General features: G+C 38.5%; 1 protein-coding gene across 5 annotated transcripts in view; it reads right to left on the minus strand.

The window, feature by feature from the left end:
* Nucleotides 1–23,568, minus strand: part of LOC138736679 (rap guanine nucleotide exchange factor 1-like) — a 201,933-nt gene that overhangs the window by 25,001 nt on the left and 153,364 nt on the right. For 3 of the 5 annotated variants that reach the window (XM_069886590.1, XM_069886576.1, XM_069886599.1), the window contains 10 exons: nt 20,985–21,076; nt 13,668–13,767; nt 7,329–7,404; nt 6,697–6,781; nt 6,439–6,531; nt 5,370–5,555; nt 4,892–4,976; nt 3,351–3,445; nt 1,813–1,891; nt 1,479–1,580 (listed from right to left, as the gene is read on the minus strand). In XM_069886590.1, coding sequence (XP_069742691.1) covers nt 1,479–1,580; nt 1,813–1,891; nt 3,351–3,445; nt 4,892–4,976; nt 5,370–5,555; nt 6,439–6,531; nt 6,697–6,781; nt 7,329–7,404; nt 13,668–13,767; nt 20,985–21,076 — 993 coding nt within the window. Of the gene's footprint in view, nt 1–1,478; nt 1,581–1,812; nt 1,892–3,350; nt 3,446–4,891; nt 4,977–5,369; nt 5,556–6,438; nt 6,532–6,696; nt 6,782–7,328; nt 7,405–13,667; nt 13,768–20,984; nt 21,077–21,355; nt 21,380–23,568 lie in introns of all 5 variants that reach the window. The other 2 variants (XM_069886581.1, XM_069886608.1) reach the window with 1 other exon arrangement.

Below are 23,568 nucleotides of genomic sequence, written 5' to 3' on the forward strand. Positions count from 1 at the left end.
GGGCAGGAACATCCATGCACATGAATGCGCTTCTTCCCCAGCCTGTTTCTGCTGAGTTAGCTGGGCAGCTTGACCAATGCCATTTTAGGGCTGTTGGTCTGATGCTGTGAGGTGACAAAAGGCAAAGGAGGAAAAACCCAACACCCAACCCCAACCAACCAATTTTCCCCTGCAGCCGCTGCAACCGTGTCTGCCTGTCCCGCATCGGACTTGTCAGCCACAAACGAGCCTGCAGCTGACGTGGACTTTTATCCCCTCCATAAATCTTCGTCCGCGAAGCCAAGCCAAAGAAAAGTCTGATGCTGCCCCAGCTTCTTCCCCCGCTGGTTTGTTGTCCTGGGAGTTGCTTTAGCGATCTCTGTCCGTGTCTGCTGCCGCATGATGTGCCGGCCCGAACTCCGCAATTGCAGGCCACCATAGAGTTAATATTTCCATTTGGAAATCCTTCATTGGAATAGTACCAACTGTCTGGTTACAGACCTTATATTTAAAGGAGTACACTTTGATACAGAGTTTGGTCCCATTTTCCATTTTGCCGACTTAATGCCAATAAAATGAAAATAGTGTTGTGATCAGCTAAAGCAAAGATTCCATGGACATTAAAGTTCTGAAGTTTTTATTTGAAAAGCAAAACCAAATAATACTATCTTTCAAATTCAGAATGGCTATCATTGTATCTTTTTAACACTGAATTCCAATATTCATGGCTTACTATTTACTTCAAAAGAGTGGATAATGAAATCCAACTGTGAAAACAGAAGCACATTCCCAACAGCAACACATTGCCATTCCAGGCAATTTACTACATTTAGTTAAAAAATGCTGTTCCAAGGTCAAGTTCAACTCTTGCTGTTAAATAACCTCCCTGGTACTTTGTTCTTCAATTTCAAGGACACAGGTACAGAAAAGGATTTATTCACACTCTACAATGACAATATTGACTAATTACCCCCGAGCACATGCCACCTAATTAACTTACATCCCCGGTAAGTTTTGAACGGTGGGAGGAAACCAGAGCCCCCGGAAAAACCCCATGCAGACATGGGGAGAACATACAAACTCCTTACAGCAATTAGAACCCTGGTCCCAATTGCTGGCGCTGTAAGGGCACTGCGCTAACCGCTATGCTAACCGCACAAATCACACACATCAAATCCAATTCTGCAGGTAAGCAGTCCAATTGTATCAAATATCTTGTTGAATTTTGTAATTAGTATATTATTCAAACCACTCATTTCCAAGTTTGTTTATAAACATACATTTTACATCGAAATATACACAAAGTTACTCATCTTCAGAATGTCATATGGGCATGTTGTTACAGGAACCCCATAAAACTGGGGTGACATTCACCTTAAATCTAGCTTTTGATGCACTGAAGGTATTTTGCACCAATCTGTGGATAAGTTTTTCTAATCACGTCAGGGATTGAAGGCTAGATATTGTGAAAATGAATTAATTGAAAGAATCATGTTTACCTCTGAAGTCTGCTTCTGCCATTCTAACCTTCGGATAGGTGCCGAGTCTAATGCAGACAATATAGCCAGGTATGAATTAAAATTATTCAGTTTGCGTAAGTGCTAAAAATGAGAGAGAAAAAGTTTGAATTTCAGCATGGACTGCAAGATTTCAAAGATACAGAGTTCAATAGACACTTTTGTGAGATTTTTGCTACACACAATCATACATTTGTCCAGTCAGATCATCCAAGGAGCCAGAAATGTTATTAATTGTATTGATCCATTAGCAAATCTTACATTGCTTAGAATTGTGACACAAGTGAAATGTCACAATGAATATCAGTTTACAAACCTTCATAATCTTGATGAATTTGAGCAGTAATCGCTCTCGATCTTGTGCCTTTTCCTGTTGAATAATTATTGACCTGACCCTGAAAGACCAAAGAATTTAATATGAAAACTTTGCTTTATGTTTGTTCAAGTCTCTTGGGGAGTTCACACATTCAACACAAAATAGGAAGTAAACAAAAAATGGGTATGATGGGCTGGTGTAATTACTTCTAAGAAACAATGCCAGCACCAGCACAAAATGAAATCTCGATCTTAAACATACTGCTAAAAGCAACAAAAATCTAGAGCAGATAAATTCCCTGAGAGGAGCGACAGCACTGCAAGCAAATCATCATAACCTTCTTTTGTGTTTTGATATATGAATCCAGTTGGCTCTGATCAGTCAAACTTATCCTTACTCTTTTTACTTTATTCCCACTGTAAAATTCTCAGATCTGGAATCTTACAAATATTACCCTGTGTCCAACATTAGCTTTTTAAAAGTGTTCAGTCTTGGTCTCAATAACACTGGTGTGCTCTTTGATCAATTTCACTGTACTTTCCAATTATTCCCTCTTTGATCCTTCATAATATTAATGCATACAGCTTGACATGATGTTGAAATCTAACTCACTCCTTTTTTGTTCCTGCTTCCTGGTTAAAAGCAGCCTTCTAACCCCCATCTCTCCACCTAAAACCTGATTTCCTTTCTCTCACCACCTTTTTATTGGAAACTACTGCCTCATATGAAACATTTCAGTTCCTTTGCCATCTTCAGCATTTCATTCTCTCCAATCCAACCTTGAAAAAGAAATTAAACCTGTTGCCGAGCTTGTTAGCACCATTTTTCTCTAAGCTGTGTGCGGGCACAAACCCTTTGCTACCAGCACACAAAGGAAATTAACGTGCGCACAAAAGGCGAAGAAGCCAAAATAAATTAATAATACTTACTCAATTTGATGTTTTATTTAATGGAACAATCATAAGTAGTTCAAAATATAGAATAAAATCTTAACTAAATGCATTACTTCATAGAATGCCATCATACCTGTATGATATTAAAACATGCCAATGCATTTTTATCAGCCATTAGAGATAGGCTGTGCCAAAATGATCTTGAAACAATTTAAAGTTTACATTTGCACAAGCATTCCATGCACACTTACTTTTGTCACAGGAAAAAAATTTGCCAACTTAAGATTTTTGTGCACACTGACGACTAAAGATTAGAGGGATCATTGCTTGGTAGACTAACTTTTACCAAACTAGAAGCCAGCGGTTCAAAACTTCCTCAAACCTCCCCTTGCTTTATGATCCCTTCATCAAACACTGAGCCATCAATGTTTTCCAGGCCATCGTTAATCCCATTTCTAGAAGCTACTACACACATTCCTGTTATGGCATTCATTAGCAGAACTTATTCCCAATCTTGCACTGCCTCTTTTATTCCATCTCATCACAGACATCAAGACTGTTTAGGTATTTTACCACAGAATTTGGCTCTTCTTATCTTAACCCATTTTTATATAGAAGAGCTGAGAAACATTGCTTAATGCTCACCAATAGGACATATTGTTGAAGTGCTCTGTAAACTGTGTTAGGTTTGGACTCTTCTCTTCATTCTGTTCTTTGGCCCAGAGTAAAACCTCAGGGATCTGTCATCAAGTGATGTGATAAAACAGAGACAAGTTTGCGAGTCTAACATTATACAGCTTGGATTAGAATGTAAACTCCAGGACAAAGGAATCATTAAAAGAATTTAATTTTACAACACTCTAGCCATTAACTTGGAGAATAGAATCTCAAGGATTGATTTGTGGACAAACTCATTTTATAATCAGCATTCCTTCTTGGAGAATGGTTTGACATCCTTTAAACATATGGTTGTCCATATTTCGAATAAGCTGTTAAAGGAAGCCAGTGCAATTGTAACGCCAAAATGGCATTTCAACAGATATAGAGCGAGCAAGGGTTAGAAGAGCATGGACAAAACGCAGGCAAAATGAGACTAGCCCATAATATCAACTAGGTCAGCCAGGACAAGTTGGGCCTAAGGGCCTATTCCATGCTCTATTACCATGACAGTGACTGCTCCAGTCAATTATTTATACTACAAATCTCAATACCAAGACTTCTACTCAATTCTCAGTTTTCCCCAATATGCAAATACACATTGTCCATTTACATTAATCTAATGCTATTGAGTTACCAGTGGGATTCCTCTGGGCTTCGTCCTCAGTCCTTGCTCTCTGTAGTATATATTAATGAACATGTAAGGAGCATAATACAGCTTGAAATTGATTCAAGATTTAGATATAGGATTGACCTTGAGGAGGAAATCAAGATATAGATTCTTGTTCAATTGAATAGATGTGCAAAAGGGATTCAATCTGGAGAAAGATATGCATTTGGAAGATGTAAAATGGCATTGAAATACACATTATTTGGAAGTCACTCTAGAAAGACAGAGGACATGTGTTTTGCCTTACAAGCTGATGTATGGATCCAAGTGCAGCAAAACTGTTGCTTGAGCAAAGTGTCATCACATTACAAGGAAGGTGCAACTGCAATGAGAAGGTGCAGACATGGTCGTGACTGATAATGTTTTAAGATATGATAGATTGTATATACTTAATTGGCTTTCTGTGAAGCAGATGAGACTGAGGGAGACATTAATTATGTCTATAAAATCTTGAGGGGTCTATACACAGTAAATAGGATAGAGCCAAGAAGGGAATGCAATAACTATGATAATCATCAACTTTATAGGAAATACATTAGCAGGGGGTTAGATTCCACTTCCTTAAAAAGTGGTAGACGTAGAAACCCTGACACAAAAAAAGTCATGTATGCTCGAGGAGCTTTAGGCTTCAACTGAGTGGTTGGACAGCTCTCTTTTAAATTGGATCAGACACGATTGGTCAAATAATTATTTTTCTCAACACAATCCTCTAATATTCAATTTTCAACTGGTCCACATTTTTTTCAATAATTCAGATAGATAAGACTGTGTTTCAACTTGACAGCCAACCTAATGTCAGTGTAGTTCATGAAAATGTAATAACCTGCACAATGTGCAGGTTATTCTGGAAGATCATTACCTCAATTTTGTAAAACAGCTCTGCATCTAGCAGTGTCAACTGTTCAGCAATCTCATGACTGTGAAAGTCATGAAGGGTTCCAGGCCTGCAGGGAAAAAAAAGACAGCACTGAAAGTGTTACAGGAAAGATTGCAATTCACACCACAAATTCACCCAAGGACCTAAAACTAACAGCGATTACCCATTTCCATCAATTTGGGTGGGTGGCTGAGTTGATGATCTACAGTCGGGGCATCGGAAGCTCTGGTGGGCAGGCAGTCGGGCTGTTGGGATCTCAGATGGATGAGTGGCTGAGGCGAGGAGCTGCGGTCGGGGCATCGGTAACTCAGAGGGGCAAGTGGTTGAGCCCAAAAACTAGTGGGGTCGACTTTTACACGGGATATACTGAAAATACACAATTTGGGGGGGGGGGGGGGGGGGGGTTTACTTTTACACACGAGTATGTACAGTCCAAAATAAAACAAAATAGAACCTGTACCTTGCCGCTACCCCACGTGCAGCCAATGGCTTCATCAAACCAGCATATTTCACAGTCTTCTTTTGATCCACTTTATCCAGAATATTCTTTCTTAGAACCCGGGCCAGACTCAGCTCACCACTACACACTAAACGGAACACAAGTTCCATTAGCAACTTCAGGATGTCATCTGATAGCTCTACCAGACTGGAAAAAGAAACAAAATTGAATTGATCAGATAACATGTAACGTATAGCATAAAAGACAGCACTTCTAGATCCATAGTGCAGATTTTTAATATTTACCATGCTTTAAAATAATTATAAACTATAAAATAAAAATATGTAAAAGACAAAAGAGCTATTAAAAAAGCTATCAAAAAGGGCACATACGTGACTTGCATATTACATATTCTAACCTACGTCACTAGCTACCAGTCATTTATGCTAATGCTCTGAAGGCAGCCGTAAGTCAAGGCAATTAGTATTATTTAACGCTTGCAACACAACGATCTGTAATTTTCATGGCATTCAAGAGTCTGGTTTTAGAACTGATTTCCCAACTAACTCAAGTACTTCCAGCATTATAATTACTGATTACATTTCAAATGTAGTTCATTAGCTGATCGATAATTACTATTAATATAGTGAAACATCCCTATGAGGGTGCTTTAATTAAACAAAATGCAATAGAAAGCCACACAAGAATATATTATGGGAAAAGATTAAAGCAGCATCTTAAAAAAGGAAGTTTCCAGACAGGTGGATGCTTTCAAGGGAGCAGCAGTTGTGTCAAGGGAGTAATTAAAACTGGGGAGTGCATAGGAGCCTGATTTGAAGGAGTATACGTATTTCAGAAGGTTGTAGCAATGCCAGGAGTTAGATGCAGGGAGGACGAAGGCATTGTTAGAATTATAAACAAAGATAAGACATTTAAATTCTTCTGAAATCACTAAACCTACAAGCTAATAAAAATTGATAAGCATAGGGCTGATGGGGGCTTTGTAGACAAACAATACTTTGATGTTCCGTAACATGCTAGAGAAAAATAGGAATCACCTTCATACATAGCAATTGCCAATATTACTCACCAGAGTTCATCCACCACGCGTACCAGAACGAAGAATGTATTCTTGCTCACCCGTTTTTTGAAAGTGTCTGGACAGTGGCAAAACTTCTCATAAGTGGTCATAAGTTAGGGAAAAGTGCGTCTGTCTGTGTTACAAAGTTATAGGTAAGCTTCTTTATAGTAACATCTTTCCTGGAAGCATCTCAGTGAGGCTTTACATTATTGTTCTTTTAATGATAGGTTATAAATGGGAATCTTGCATAAATTATTAAAAGGATATCGATGGTGCAGTTTCTTGATGATGTCCTCAGGTGGAATGAATGTTCGATAGGTGGTCAGGAACGCCTCACAGTAAAGGACTAAATCTAAGGAAGATAGACAGCTAAATTGAGGTATGGATTAAACAAACAGATTTTGAATGCTGAATAGCCTCACATTATCCACTATACCTCAATATTATGATTAATTTGAAAAGCACAAAATATGTTCCTTTAGCCAAACAAAGAATGGTACTAATTTTATGGAATCTGTTTGACTTCCTTTAGATAACTTTAGTTTACTCTAATCAAATCTTGACCTTATCCATCAGCCCAAGTCAAGTTGTAGACCGAAAAACAATACCTCTTAATGTAATAAGTTGAGCAAACATATTGCAAGGACACAACAGGCAGCAAGGATTTTGAAAATTACATTAAATTTAAAGCAGCATTAAAAATTAATTAAAATGATCAATTAAAGACAAACCGACTTTGCCTTCAAAATGGAGAAGTTCAATGGCAAATTATAAATTGGGTACAATATTCCAACAGTAGAAAGCAAAAGATAATTAATTTTCCTGTCAAAATCTGAATCACAAACACTAAAATTATCTCAATTCTATGGGAGCATTTCCTATAATATATATTTAATTACCTTTACGATCTGTCTCAGTAGCATGCACTATAAGGATATCTACTGAACCTCCTCGTACCTCCGGACCATCTTCCCCCTAGAATAAGAGTTGAAAATGTCAAAAAAATGGAACCTCAATTTTAAATTATTTCAAAAGTAATGATATTATCTAAAGATTACTTTGTGGTGAAGTCTGGTGTAAGAAATCTTTACTGTTTTCTCACACCAGCAAAGGGGTCAAATTTTCCATGAATGTGACAGCTACATCGATCTATAACAACATGAATCACTGCTGTATCAATATACTGTGAGCTCATAGCTTGTTTCTTACCAATCACACATGGAAGTGTATAATTTTATTAAAGTTCAACCATATGTGGAATAAGAAACATTAGTTGCTCTATTCTGGGTGCTACTTAAGGTGATGTTTCAAAATAGACCACAAAGTAGTAAAGAAAGTATTTTTCCTCCGCCCACAAATGATTTAATTGTTTTAGAGAGCTCAGTGTGAAGTATTTCCTGATTAGTTCTCTTGAGAGAAGGTTGGGTTCAGTGAGAAAGGTGAAAAGATTTATTCAGAAGATCAAAATCCATTATTTCGGACACTGTGACAAAACAATCATTTTGAAGGATTTACACTGCTCCAATATCCACCTTGGATATTGTCATTTCTGCTGCAGGAGCCCAAATCATGGAATCTCAGCCTGGTACATTGCTCGAGGTCTTAGTCTATTGAATCCAAGTTGGCTTCTGCAGAGCAAGGGAGTAATTTCCTAACCTCCACTTCCATTCCCAAATACTTTTTCCCCCTCCAACTAGTTATTCAGTTCCCTATGAAGTCTGTATCCAAATGTCAATTCATTCTTTCCTGCACAAAATGTCAAAACCCACCAACTTCTTCCACAATGTTATCTCTTACTTTTGTCAATTGCCATAAATCTTTGCCTTCTCTGCATGATAATTTTAAAGTGATATTTAACATGGTGTTTGTAATTTCAGCATTTAACAGTAGAATAATAAAGACATCCAAAAGTAGTGGAGATAGAACATATCAGAGCAAGTAATGACAAGAGCCAAGGCTGAGATATTATGGTTAAAATGTTTGCATATAAACATATAAAAGATATTAAAGAGTAAAGAACTGAAGGTGAATGGAATAATGATGTGCTAATAATGGAGACAAAGCCTAAAATATTCTGAATACAAGATGTTCAGAAAAGATGAGGAAGGATGGGAATACTGAGCAATGAGAATACTGGAATGCTGAGGAGAAGGGATGTTGTGGACCACTCCAGGATAGATTTATTAGTGAAGAGTTATTAACAAGAGTATTCTGGACAGTGGCAAAACTTCTCATAAGAAGTCATAAGTTAGGGAAAAGTGCGTCTGTCTGTGTTACAAAGTTATAGGCAAGCTTCTTTATAGTAACATCTTTCCTGGAAGCATCTCAGTGAGGCTTTATTAATTGTGGAACAAATCTACAGGGAATTCACAAAGATGTGCAAAAGCCTCAGAATTACAACTTTGGGAGACCTCAACTACCCCAATAGAAACTCGAGGAAAGATGGGATTAATAAAGAAAATACTGTTGAAATGATATTTATGATTTTTTCAAAAGGCATTTGATAAAGTAGGTCATGGAATTAAAGCACAGAATAGTATAGCACCGAAACAGGTTCATCAGCCATCACGTCTGCACCAATATTAATGTCAAACCTAAATTAATCCATCTGCCTGTCCATGATGCCAATCCCCTATCATATACCCATCTGGTTCCACCTTTCAGCCTCTATTCCACACACCCACCTCTTCATACTGCTATAAACTGTTTTCCTGCTTCCTTTAAGGGCTGTGTCTGATTTTGGCTTCCTAAACCTTACATATGGTCCCTTTTTCATTTTACTAAGCTTCAATATCTTGTTTTTTTTTATTTTATTTTTAAATTTTTTCTTATTTTTCACACTATGAACCATATTAATCAAAATACATACACACACACATTTCCCTCTTGAATATACACAGTGTCATTATCTCCCCTTTTTCCCCCCTCCTTTCCCTCCCTCCTTCCCACCCCCCCTCCAAACCCATTAAACGTTCAACTATACAATGCAATAAATCCATTAAACAATGTCATCACACAATGAAAATAAATTGTGTCATCTACTTTTACACACTGGATCAGTTCATTTTGTCTTCTTCTCATTCTATCATTTTAGGGGGTGGAGGTCCGCGGTAGGCCCACTCTGTTGTGTTCCACGTACAATTCCCAAATTTGTTCAAATAATGTGACTTTATTTTTTTAATTTTATGTTATTTTTTTCAATGGAATACATTTATTCATTTCTATGTACCATTGCTGTACTCTCAGGCTGATTTCTACTGAAATCTTTCTGATTTCCAAGTTGACATTATACATTTTTTTGCTACAGCTAAGGATATCATAATAAATCTTTTTTGCGCTTCATCCAGTTTGAGGCCTAATTCTTTACTTCTTATATTACTTAGAAGAAAGATCTCTGGATTTTTCGGTATGTTGCTTTTTGTGATTTTATTTAATATCTGATTTAAATCTTCCCAAAATGTTTTCACTTTCTCACATGCCCAAGCAGCACAATTAAGATATCTATCAGATTTTTATCAAACAAGGGAAAAACCACATTGGACCAAGATAGAGCTGGATAAAATAGGGGAGAAGGTACCAGAACATATATTTTATAAGTGGGATGAAAAACTGGTGCACCAGTACTGCACCATCTGCTCAACATTTGGAAGATTCACGTAGAAAGGAGAAAAAAAAATTACCAACTACCAAAATTATTATTGATGCAAAATCATTATTGATGCAAAATCAACTAATCCCTTTCACAATAGATAACCTTTCCTTTAGAGAATGGGAGAGAAAAGGGGATTTCATTCCGGAAGCATGTGGGCAGCAGAAATCTCCCACTTCGGTACTCACATGTTTAAGAAAGAAGGTGATACACTGGTGCCTATCCCGGCCACCCAACATGGTCTACAACTTCATACATTCCGCCTGAATTCAAGGATTGCCTTTATGTATTCTTGCGCAGGGATGTGCACTGGATGCTGTTGCAACGGCCACGTGAAGGCCCTTTCAAACTGGTATAAAATGATGGCTCCATGTTTGTTATAGACATGGGTGGCAGGCAAAACATGGTTTTGGTAAATCACCTTAAGCCGACAATTGATTTTTTTGCAAGCACACTCCTTTCTAGTAGATCTCAAAGGTCACTGTCTAGTTAATTTGAAGACTTTTGAGTCCCTTGCCTTGCATCCTGTGGCGTTGCCGGCACCTCGCCTTGACATGGTGATGCTCTCAGTCAATGAATACACCAGGATCCTAGTGGAATTCCCCAGCATTATTACTTCGCAGTTCTTGACAGCCCAACTGAAACATGGAGTACAGCACCAGATCTGACTCATGGACACCCCTTGCATGCTTGAGCGTGCAGGCCATTTCTGGATAAATTGCGGTTGGGTAAAGACGAATTCCGACACATGGAGGAAATAGGGATTGTTCACCGCTCCAACAGCCTTTGGGCATCACTGCTGCATATGGTGCCCTAGGCGTCTGGAGAGTGGAGATCTTGTGGGGACTATCGGCGTCTGAATGACATCACTGAGGCAGATTGTTACCTGGTTCTTCATATACGGGATCCTTCATAGCACTAAGATTTTCTCCAAAATTGACTTGTTGCGCAGGCACCATCAGATCCCAGTCCACTCAAACGACGTTCCTAAGACTGCCTTGATTACCACGTTTGGGCTATTTGAATTCCTCCATATGCCTTACTGTTTAAAAAGTGCGGCCAAACATTTTAACGCCTAATGGACACAGATACCCAGGGCCTGGATTTCATATTTGTTTATTTGGATGACATCCTTATCACCAGCCACTCACCACAGCAGCATTGGGCCCATCTTCGCCAACTATGTCAGTGGCTAGATGACCACAGGTTAGAGATAACCACTTTTCAAACTCCTGTCCAGACATCCCAAGGAACTGAAATGGAATGACGAGGCCCTGGTCGCATTCGAGACTGCCAAGGGAGCGATAGCGAGGGTTGACATCCCAACAGCACTGACAGTGGATGTGTCAGGCACTGCTGTAGACGGGGTCCTACAGCAGCTTATCAATGGCATCTGAAAACCCCTAGCTTTTTTTAGTCATCATTTGAGACCACTGGAGACAAAGTATAGTGCTTTTGACAGGCAGCTCCTTGCCCTCTACTTGGTTATATGGCGTTTTTGCTATTTCCTAGAGGGCAGAGAGTTCATGGTCTACACATCACAAGCCGTTGGCTTTTACCTTTGCCAAGATGTCAGATCCGTGGTCAGCATGATAATGACAACTCTCCTACATTTCAGAGTTTACAACTACGATAAAACACATCACCGAGAAGAACAATCTAGTCGCTGGCAAGCTATCCCACACCACCACTGCTTCCCTCCATTCAACTGCTTCCATTATAGACTGCACGGCTTTGGCAGCAGCTAGGCAGGAAGATGAAGAGATGGCCATGCATCACACGGCCATATCGGGGCTGAAATTGGAGGATATACATTTCGGTCCAGCAAATACCTCCCTACTTTGTGATGTATCCACAGGCCAACCAAGGCCCATTGTACCTGCTGAGTGGCAACGTCGAGTGTTTGATGCCATACACAGTTTGGCTCACCCTTCAATTAAGACAACAAGGCTCATGGCAGGCAAATTCATGTAGCATGGCCTGCGCAAGCAAGTTGGCACTTGGTCAAGGACATGCAACTAGTTCCACACCTCAAAAGTTCAGTGCCACACCAAAACTCCACTACAGGTTTTTGCACCCATGCAGTGCAGGTTTGATCATATCCATGTGGATATTGTCAGCCCCTTGCCCCCGTCCACCTCTTCACAATAGTAGACAGGTTCACTAGATGACCAGAGGTTGACACCCCCACCTCACCTTGTATGAGAGCCCTCATCGTCAATTGGATAGCGTGATTTGGACTACCCATGCATATTTCCTCTGACAGAGGAGCTCAGTTTACGTCTGGGTAATGGTCCACAGTCGTGCGGTTGCTGGGCACGCAATTGCATTGGATGATGGCCTATCATCCTCAGTCCAATCAATGGTTTAGTGGAATGTTTTCACCATTATATGAAAACTGCTCTCATGGCATGTCTGAAGGGACCAGATTGGATAGATGAACTGCCTTGAGTACTTATAGGCATCGGTACTGCACCAAAAGGAAATCTATCTACATCCTCCATAGAACTGGTTTACGGAGCCCACCTAACAGTCAGGGTTTGTGTCCGTCCATGAATGTCAGCATCTTGTTCATTAGTTCGGAAGGAGTCCAGTCACCTAGGCCGTTCATATGGAGAAATCGTGCTGCCCTGTTGCATCAGGAAAGGCCAAAAATACGTATGAGCAGGACTTTGATGGCTTCCTACCTGTGGTTGGCTGGAGGCTGGCATAAGAAATCGACAATACACCCTGCGATGTCTTGGCCCAGGGATGCAACAACATAGTAGAACTTCATTGGGTCAATGGTAATCTAGCGAAGATGGAACTAGAATTCTGCCTAGTCGAACCAGGTCCAAAATACTGGAAGTATGAGTGCAACAGCATTCTGCACATCCATAGTGAGGTCCAAAATGTCTGTCGGGATCATCAATGTAGCGAGTGGTGCAATGAATAAAACACAACAGAAATTGTCTATGAACTGAACCAACAGACTGTTTTATGGAACCTTCACAGGAGTTTAAAAAATGACAGTTGGTGCATTATCAAAATCACCCAACCTCTGAAGTCACATGCCTCCCAGGGTTCTTTATGCCCCCCCACCCCCCCACCCTCCTGATCTTGCAGGGGCCCGAAATTACAAACGCCAGTTCGATAATGGAGTGACGCAGCTCGCCACACAGGATTAAAAACAGAACATGGCAAATATTCAGCATGTCAGAGAGAATTTGGAAAGAGAAGCAGAGTTAATGTTTCGATTCAGTGACACTGTGACAGAAGATTATTTCCGAGTTTGGGGCTTGCCATTTTTATGCTGGTCAATTATGCTCAATTTGTTTGAGAAGCTGTCAGAAGATGCACTCCAAGAAAGTGCATATGTAGTAAGTAGTGAGAATGCAAACAAAAGTGACCCAAAGCTATATGGAAATCTAAGGCCAGTTGTAGGAGAATTTGCCTCATCACCCATCTTCAGACCCACAGGTTAAAATATTTCTTTTCAAACAATCATTCGCTGCTATGAGGAGTGGGTATGAGCAGTCCCCTCACAGGGGAATTTCTCCATATGGATCTCACTGTTAAATATAAACAGCAATGATAAGCAATGCATTACCTCTTGTTTGAGTGTTAATCTAGCCATAATTTCTTCATGGTCGATGAGGGACAATTCATCTGTTTCATCACTTTGATCCAAGTCAGGTGTATTTGCTCGCCTAAGAAAAAGACAATACAGAAATACTCAATAGGTATACGAGACAAAACAATGTCAAGTTCCATAAAAAGGAGGCATAAATGTACACCAAAATATTGTTCAGTTTACCTCAAAAGCAAAGTTCATTGAATCTGATACCTTCTAAATATACACTTATCTAGCAAGATTATCTTGTGGCCCATGTTGATGAGAATAAATTAGTTGAGGAGTTGTTTCTCTATAACAATTAAAAGCAAGGCAAGTTTAACTAAAGAAATGACTACTCTGGGTTTGATTTTCAATTGTAACATAAAATCAGCAAGTCAAAACTGTGCATTTACTGTCATACAATCACCACCTTCCAGAATTTATGGTCAGTTTAATCCCAGTGGACTCCATTCCCAGAGATACAATACCACTAGAAGAACTAAATGGGAGCTTATCAGAAAGGTGTGGTGATAATCGTGAGATATTCTAATCTACAGGTAGACAAGCAAAAATCAAAACCAACCTCATGAGCTCAAGGCATTTCCAGGATTTCTGAAACCAGAACGTTTTGAACCAGAGAGCAGGTGTTCTAGGCTCTGTGCAATTTGATAGAAATTAGTGATCTCACAGTGAAGGTGATGTCTGCAGCAGTGATCATAATTGATTTCACATTCAATTTGAGGGAGAGAAGAAGAGGCAAAAAAAATTTTTTTGAAAAGGTATTTTCATATTAAATATAGGGGTATGAAAGAGCTACATTCTGGCTATTTCCCTTATAATCACTTAGAAACATACAGATCTCGTTGCTTTGACTCGTTAAAAATGAAAAGTTCATTCCAAAGTAGTATGGAGTTTTTCCACTGTTTATTTGAACTCTTAAAATGATAAACTATATTTAAAACAATTAATAAATGGACAATAAAATATTAATACATTCAAAGGTTCAAAGTCAAAGAAATTATTTGGAGCATCTTCATGCAAATTCAAAACTAACGTTGTTTATATTAAACAAGCAGAGAAAAAAAAACTTGGCTTACACGCTGTTACTATAGAGACATTCCACAAATTTGTAAACAATATGCCAGCTGCTAGTTTCTTGCAAATAAATACCGTTTGCAAGTTACTTGCAGTAATTTTAACCCTTACAATACTGGCCCCTAATTATTATATCAAAAAAATAATAATTACCACTACAAAGAAAATCAAACATAATAATACATCAGGTAAATATTCAAAAGAAAGTGAAAGTCAATCATTAAAGCTTTCTGCTTCTTGTAAAAGACAGATTTTGGCAATTGGTCTATTTAGAAAGCCAGTTTTAATCTGAACTTGACATTCAAGTCCTCTTTTGTCCTGGATTGTATCAACAACATTTCCCATTAACCAGGAATTCCATGGTGCTGAATGGTCCATGATGATCAAAACATCTCTCACCATGAAATTGTACTCGATCTTAAACCACTTCTGTTGCTCTTGCAATAGTGGAAGATACTCTTTCACCCATCTTTTCCAAAACAAATCCATTATAAATTGCACCTGCGGAGTGCATACGTGTCTTCCTTTTGAAACGGTTCTGGTGGCAATGAAAGTTTACTTTTACGAAGCAAAAGATGGTTCAGGGTAAGTGCTTCGAGATCATTTAGATCTGTTGAAGTAGTGATTGGATGAATGTGGAGGATTGCTTCAACTCCACATAGAACTGTCTGAAGAATCTCCTCATTAAGATTTTGACCATCCAAGATTGAATTAAACATTTTTCATATTTGTCTAATGAATATTTCCCATACACTTCAATGGTGCGATCCAGTGGGGGGATTGAAGATTCAAGGAATTTCTTTATGAATTCGAGTTTGATTCCAGTTTGCAATTGCATCTTTTAATTCACACTGAGCTCCCACGAAATTAGTATCATCGTCAGTTCATAGTTCCTTCACTTGCCCACGTCTTGCAATAAAACGTCGAAGGACATTGATGAAAGAGTCTGTCTCAAGGGATGATGCCACTTCAATGTAAATTGTTCTTAAGGCTAAACGTGAAAATGAGACCACAGCACTTCACAACACTTCTTACTCGTTTCACTTCAAAGGGTCCAAAATAATCAACTCCAACATATATGAATGGAGGTTCATCTGGAATAACTGTCCAGAGACAAATCTGCCATCAGTTGTTGTCCAGGAGGAGTATTTACACACCAGCAAACAACACATTTTGTTGTGATTTTTCTGCTTAATCTAGTGGTACCACAAATCCAATATTTTTCTCGTAGTTGGAATATATGGTTACAACCACCACGACTTATTTCTTTGTTAATATGTTGAAGAATTAGCTCTGAAATACAAAATTCTTTGGCCAGTATGACAGGGTGATTCATTTCTTTTGACACTGCTACCCTACTAAGGCTCCCACCATTCACGAGAATAGGGTTGAGTTTACCAGTGTGACTTGTCCTTTTGACATTCATTGCTTTTTTCAAACTTGAAATTTCATCTGCAAAATTTTTCCTTTGGCAAGAGCAGATTATTTCCACCTCAGCATCAATTAATTCTTTAACTGTGAGACGTCTTCTTTCTTGTGTTTCAGAAACATCGTTTGTAACGATTCGGATTCCATCTTTTAAATCTGAGGAGCCATGCTGTTGTTTTTCTCAAACCAATTGCAGGATGAAAAGTAATGGATTAAGCAAGTAACTAAATCATTTCATTCAGACATTATTTGAACAGCATTTGCAGTTTTACCCCCGATTTTTCAGATTGATTGTGGGGGTATTCGCTTTAAATTTCAGGGTCTTCTTGTAAAGTTTCTTTTATCAGGATTTTGAGTTTACTCATTTTGAGGCCATAGAAGAAACTGTGGCCCTGACATCTACATCCCATCCTTCAGAAAAGACTCGGCTTTCAAACCTCAAGAAGCCAAATCCACAGGATTGTTAACTGTATTAGCATAGTTCCACTGTATTGGACGTGAGACTTTATTCATTTCTGTGATTCTGTTAGCCAAAAAAGTTCAAAACGTTGTGGTTTTATTGTTGATGTATTTGACCACAGGCAAGCCTTCCGTCGCGCATGCACACACTTCCGTCGAACACTGACAAAAGGCAAAGGAGGAAAAACCCAACCAACCAATTTTCCCCTGCAACCTCGTCTGCCTGTCCCGCATCGGACTTGTCAGCCACAAACGAGCCTGCAGCTGACGTGGACATTTACCCCCTCCATAAATCTTCGTCCGCGAAGCCAAGCCAAAGAAGAAGAAGAAAGATTTGACCACAGGGGTGTTATTAGTCCATAATATGGAGTCAGTTAGTTTCATTTGCAATTCTTTCTTCAACATCATGTCCACCCCCTGCTTGCCATGGTAGCAGCTGTCAACTCTGTTCATGGGATAATAACTGGTTTGAATGGAGCCACACTGGCTTTTCCCATTACAAATCCATAATGTATGTAATCTTTGTAATCATGCAGTAATAGATAATTAACAGTTCCATAACCATCCTCACGTGCATCTACAAAATGATGCAATTCCAAAATTTGTGGTTTGAAGTGTCTGTCAATCTGAAGTCTTTGAGCTTCCAACGATCATGCATCCAACAAGTCCATTTTTGTATCATCATCCCAACCAATCTATTTTCTACACAAATCTTTCATGATCTTCTTGGCAATCAGAACAACTGGTCCCAATATTCCTACAGGATGATATATCGAACTGATTGTTGATAGAATCCCCCGCTTAGTGATAGGTCGGTTCTTCAAAGTTATTTTGAACTAAAAACATTAGCCTGAACACAACTTTGTACTCCTAACACCCTCTCAACGGGAATGTTGTATGATCGAAGTCCAAAATTTTCATTTGTTTTGCCCTCTCCTTTTCAGGTATAGCAGTCAATACCTGGTGACTATTCCTTACCCATTTGGTAAGTAGAAACACCTCCTTTGAAACATATCACCTTTAACTCTTGTTAAAGAGCTATTGCTTCTTTAACTGTAGCTGCAGAAGTGAGACAGTCATCCACATAGAAGTAATTCACATAAAAGTTATTCTTGATGGTGCTTATAGCTTGAAGGCTATATCAACACACTTCCTAAGGGCAAAATTTGCACAACTTGGTGATGAAGTTGCTCCAAATAGATGCCCTGTCATTCTACATTCCTACCATGTTCTAACAAGTCACGATCTTCATTTGGTACTTCCACCTGGTTGACCATTGCTTCAATATCTGTCGTGATGACGACAGGTTCTTTATGGAATCTCGTTAAGACTCCTATCAACGTATTGGTCAAATCAGAACCCTGTAAGAGTTGAGAATTTAGTGAAACTCCCTGAAAGGTTGTTCCACAATCAAACACCATACAGAGTTTTTCCTTCTGTGGATGCAAAACTCCATGGTGTGGTAAGTACCAGTTTTTGCCATCTCTACATTTCAAAATATTATCTGGAACTTTCTCCACATATCCTTCGGAGATCATATCAGACACGCATTTGATGCACTCTGAATGAAAGGAAGAATCTTTCTCGAATCTTCTCTTTAAATTCAGTGTATGTTGCTCGATAACACTTCTATTTTCAGACATACATATTTCCTTTCGACACCGATTCCAAGAACTGCCGGTCCTCTTTTAAAGGTTCTTGGCCATCCTTGATACACTCAGGAAAGTCATTTTTAAACTGCTGCTCCCACAGTTTATCAAGCTTCTTTCTTCTAATGGCCCATTAATCATCCAACCAAGCGTAGTGACAGCATAAGGTCCAACTCTCTCACTCTTTATCCAATGGTTCCAGAGCCTTTGGTACATTTGAACCAATTAGCAACTCAATTTCAGAGTCGATGTTGTGTAAATGTACATTTTTCAAATACATCGATGGTTCAATGTCATTTTGATATAGGATGTTTTTTTTTTTTGCACAGGCATAGTTTTCTGAATGTAAATGCCTGGAAGTTCAGAAAACTCATTACTATCCAATCCAGCAATCTCTAGGTCATCTCCTCCGTTTCCCGCTCATCTGCCCTGGGCCCCTCTGCCCCCAAATGCCCTCACCTACTACCCGACCAGCCTCCGCATCTAACACATTATTCTCCTGAATTTCCGACACTTACAACAGGATCCCACTACCAGACACATCTTCCCCTCTCTGCCTTCCGTAGGGACTGTTCCCTCCATGACTCCCTCATGCACTCATTCCTTCCCACCAATTGCCCCCCCTCCACCCCCCAGCACCTCCCATTGCAGTAGCAGGATGTGCCACACTTGTGCCCACCCTCCTCCCTTACCACAGTCTGGGGCCCCAAACAGTCCTTTCAAGTGTAGCAACACTTCATTTTGTGTATCCACATAACTGATTTACTGCATCGGAGCTCCCTTTGTGGCCTTCTCTACATCAGAAAGACTGGGCACAGACTGGGAGATCACTTTGCTGAGCACCTTCACTCTGTCCTCACCAGTGACAGATACCTCCCATTTCAGTTCTGTGTCATGTGTCTATCCATGCCCTTATGTACTGTCCCCCCCAAGACCACCCATAATTTGGAGGAACACCACCTGATTTTACATCTGGGCATTCTCCAGCCAGATGGCATTAATCAACTTTTCCTCTTCCTCCCCTTCCCAGTTCTCCTCCCTTCACCTAGCCATCCTTCTTCCCATTGATCACTGCTGTCCCCTCCCTCCTTTCCCCATCTATCACCTCCTGCCTTAGTGACCACTCCTCTCCCCTACTCTTTTCCATACCTTGATGAAGGGCTCAAGCCCAAAAATGTCAGTTATTTATTTTTACCCTTACTATATAAAGAACACTGCTTGACCTGTTGAGTTTCTCCAGCTTTGTGTTTTTACTTCAAGTAGTGTCTGCAGATTTTCATGTTTTACTTCCAGGATTGGTTGATCCCAGGACAAACAAAAATCAATTTAAAGTAAGGGACAATAGCATGGACAATAAGACATTAGCTCAACTGACGAAGAAGCAGGTGCAAGAGTAGGCCATTCAGCCCTTCGAGCTTGCACTACCATTTAATGTGATCATGGCTGATCATGTGACAATACCCTATTTCTGCTTTCTCTCCATATTTATGGCCAAAAGAGTGGATGCAGAGAGAATATTGCCCTTTGTGGGATAACATTTCTAGCTGAAGTGGTAAATGCAGATCAATTTTAACATTTAAGAAGAATTTGGACAGGTACATGGACGGAAGAAGTATAGAGGGCTATGGGCTGGATGCAAGTCAGTGGAACTTGGAAATAAAATGGTTCAACACACACTAGAGGGGCCGAGGTGGCTTGTTTCTGTGCTGTAATTGTTCAATGGTTCTATCTAAAACTAGGGGTTATTGTATAAAAATAATGGATTTCCAATTTAAGACAAATTAAATGAAACCTTTATTCTGAAGTTCAGAAATCTTTGAAGTCTTTTCCTCTTGGGTGGTGGAAATGTTTAAATAATTTTAAAGTAGAAAGAAATTTCATATGCAAGGGGAGAAAGTCATGAAGGGTTGATAGGAATGCAAAGTTAACATTACAGTCATAACACTCAATCTTATTAAAACACAAATCAAGCTAGATGGACAAAATGGCCTACTCTTAACTGGTGTGTTTGTATGTATGTAAAAGTCATCCTGAATAAATATTCTAACTCAATTTTTTTATTCTTCACAGTCCTTCAATGGGCCATCTCCCAATCCTGTACAACTCATTGCTTCAATTCCTTCAACCTGATTTACAACCTGGATGAGACCACACTCTTTTATTCATGTAATTTAAGTAAGGGTAAACAATGAGAAGTTGGAAGGACACTGCAAGTCAGACAGCATCCATGGAGAGAGAGGGTGAGTTATGGTCTGTGAACAATTTGGACCAGGACCCTCTGTCAAGATTAAAGAGGCAAAGATATGTTAGGACACTGGACAAATAACCTCTAGCTTTCTAATCCTTTCTCATGCTATTTCCCCTTTCCACTTTAGTCGATAAAGGGTCCTAATCCAAAATATTGATTTGACCGTTTCCATCTATGGATGCCACCTGACTCAGAGACCTTCCAGCTTGTCATTGTTTACTCAAAATTCCAGAATCCGTGGCACTTGTATTTTCCCAATGAAGAGGTCCATTTATGTAATGTTTTTAAAAATATAAATATTATCTATATATATTCCATCTGTAATAAATGATAGCTTGTGATCAAGTAGATTATTACAATCCAGAAGAATTTCACAATCAAGATTTTGTTTTGATTACAAGAGCACAGAGGTCTTTAAATCCATAATCCTACCTGTCACTTCTATCTTGGTTTTCCTTTACATTAGTTGAAACTGAGGAATCACTGTGATGTATGTCTTCTTCGTTCAGGGATTCTACAGGCTCCTAGAATGAAATTAATTCAGTTATGCAATGTTTGGGAAAGAAACATTAGGAATGATTATTGCTAATGAACACCATTGTTTGGTTAACAGGAAAGCAGCACATTCAAATTAGATGGACTCTCACTCATTTCATCACCTACAGTTTTTAAAAAAAAAATCTGCAAAGATTTTTAAGTATTATCTATGATTTATGATAATACTGTCTAAAATTTGCTTAAAAGCTGTTAAGCACAGTTGTAATAATGTAATTTAAGCAAATGTTAAAGATGGAATCACTTACAGTATCAGCATATATCGGTACTTCCTGAATAGCCAGAAAAAAAAGAATAACAATGGTCGATAACTATCTAACACTGGGTTATTTTTCCCAGCAAGTACTAAAAGTTTAAGTACTAAGTATCAAATGGCTACTGTATAATATGCAAAAATATGATCTGCAAAAATCCAGTACTGATTACAAATTAGAAAAAAAATGTTCAAAGCAACAGAATTTCCCAACATTAAACTAGGGAAAATACTATGGAATGATTTCATGGGTTACCTTCAGTAAATTTGTCAATCATCTAATCAATTTAAGCCCTTTAAAAAGTAATATATTTCTAAATCCATAAAAAAAATTGTTGCATTAATTTTATCACTCAATTATTTTTAAATGTTATGTAAATTTTCAGAAAACCACTTTTGGAAAGTATCGCCATCAGTTCTTGCATGAGTACCATGAAATACTTAGTACCCAAAATAGATTTCAAAAATTAGTAGTAGAAGCAGCCACTAATGAGGCATAAAACTTACTGCTTTATAGCCCACCAGGTAGTGTGGAGGAAAAATTACTTAGCTAACTTTTGTAGGTCTGAAATTTGCACCATCTGTTATCACACACAATAAATTACATTGGATACTCAAACTGCAGGGTGAGAGCATTTTATCCATAGCTTTAAAAGAGTGCATTTACAAAAGACTACAGTGCTTACAATAGTTATACAATTACTAAAGGTTAATCAATTATTGTCCCAAATTAATTACATTTATTTGGTCCTCAATCTCAAAAGGAATTAGAAATGTTTCATTTAAGAATAACATGGCCCATATTCAAGGAAAAACAATGCACAACAGTGAAACTGGTGGTTAGAATTCAATAGAAGAAACATCAATGGATTATACTTTGGATACTCCGTAACAAATTACATGTTCACTATTCTTCAAAGATCTACAGTTTTCTCAAAATTCTCAAGCAAAAAGGCTAGAGTAAAATGGCAATTAATCGATTTTTATGACTCCAGCCATATGAAAGAAATAGCGATTCTCTATACAAGCACTATATGTTTAGCAGTATGAAGCACGTTAAAGGCATATGTTTTAGAAGCTGAAAACTACACCATGACCAACAACCATGGACTTCACAACTACAATTTTAATGACTGGAGAACTAAAAAGCAGTCCAGTATTTTGTATGCAACTGAACCTGAGGCAGTAATTAAACTTTGAACCATTGGTGTGTACCCAAAGAGAACAAGATTTATTCTATGTTAAATGTCTAAAATGATGTAATACAAGACAAATTTTCTGCATAGACCTGCTGGGTACTAATATAATAGCCATGTATTTCTTATTTCAACTTGATTTTGCGTGACAAGCCAACAAATAAACAAAGCAGAAACTGGCTCTTGTATAGTGCCTTTTGACTTTTTGGTAACCTGATTAAGAGGAGGAATGGGGTATTTTTACTCCATTTAATTTAAAGCATGGTCAAAAAGAGACTTCGACTATCATAATGAAGGGACAGCAGGATCAAATTGTCCAGGAAAAGAATTCCAGCAGAAGATTTAAGCAAAAGAGGTCAACGAGTGAAGCAATTACATTGATAGATGAAGAAGTAGGCAAATTAAAGGAAAGTATAACTCAGTTTTTGGTTGGCAAAGAGCTAGGGATGGGAGAGCACAAGAATATTGAAAACAGAATTAATGCCTTTAATTGAAGTACTGCACAACTTTGAGTCAATGGAGATTTTTTAAAAAGGAATTATTTGTGAATTAAGATAGAGATAAATGACACCTTAAAATTAATAAAATGAATATGGCAACAAGAAGCTAGATGTTGGGCCAATACCACATTATCACACTGGTATAAGCCCTTTTGAATTTTTGCTATAGTTGCAAGTATATAAGCATGATATTCGAGAAGTATTTATGTTACAGTTATGTGCCTGGAAATGAAAGTATCAAAACTCGTGATTTTATAGATGACTAGTCTTTGGAGATGCAAGTTTAAAATATTTTGCACTCTTACCCATTTACAGAAGTTAGCCTATCTTTTATTTCTGTCAGTTGCCAATGGTAGACATGGCAAATAGATCTCAATAGGTGAAGCTAACTTTTCGTGGTGGAAAAAAGCAACACTGCCTACTTGGATCGTAGCTGTCCAGCAAATTGGTCATGTGATATCCTACTTGCTCAATGGGGCAAATACTGGGTGAGTAGTTGGTTGGGTGTTAAT

Source organism: Narcine bancroftii, chromosome 1, assembly GCF_036971445.1.
Source record: "Narcine bancroftii isolate sNarBan1 chromosome 1, sNarBan1.hap1, whole genome shotgun sequence".
Lineage (NCBI taxonomy): Eukaryota > Metazoa > Chordata > Chondrichthyes > Torpediniformes > Narcinidae > Narcine > Narcine bancroftii.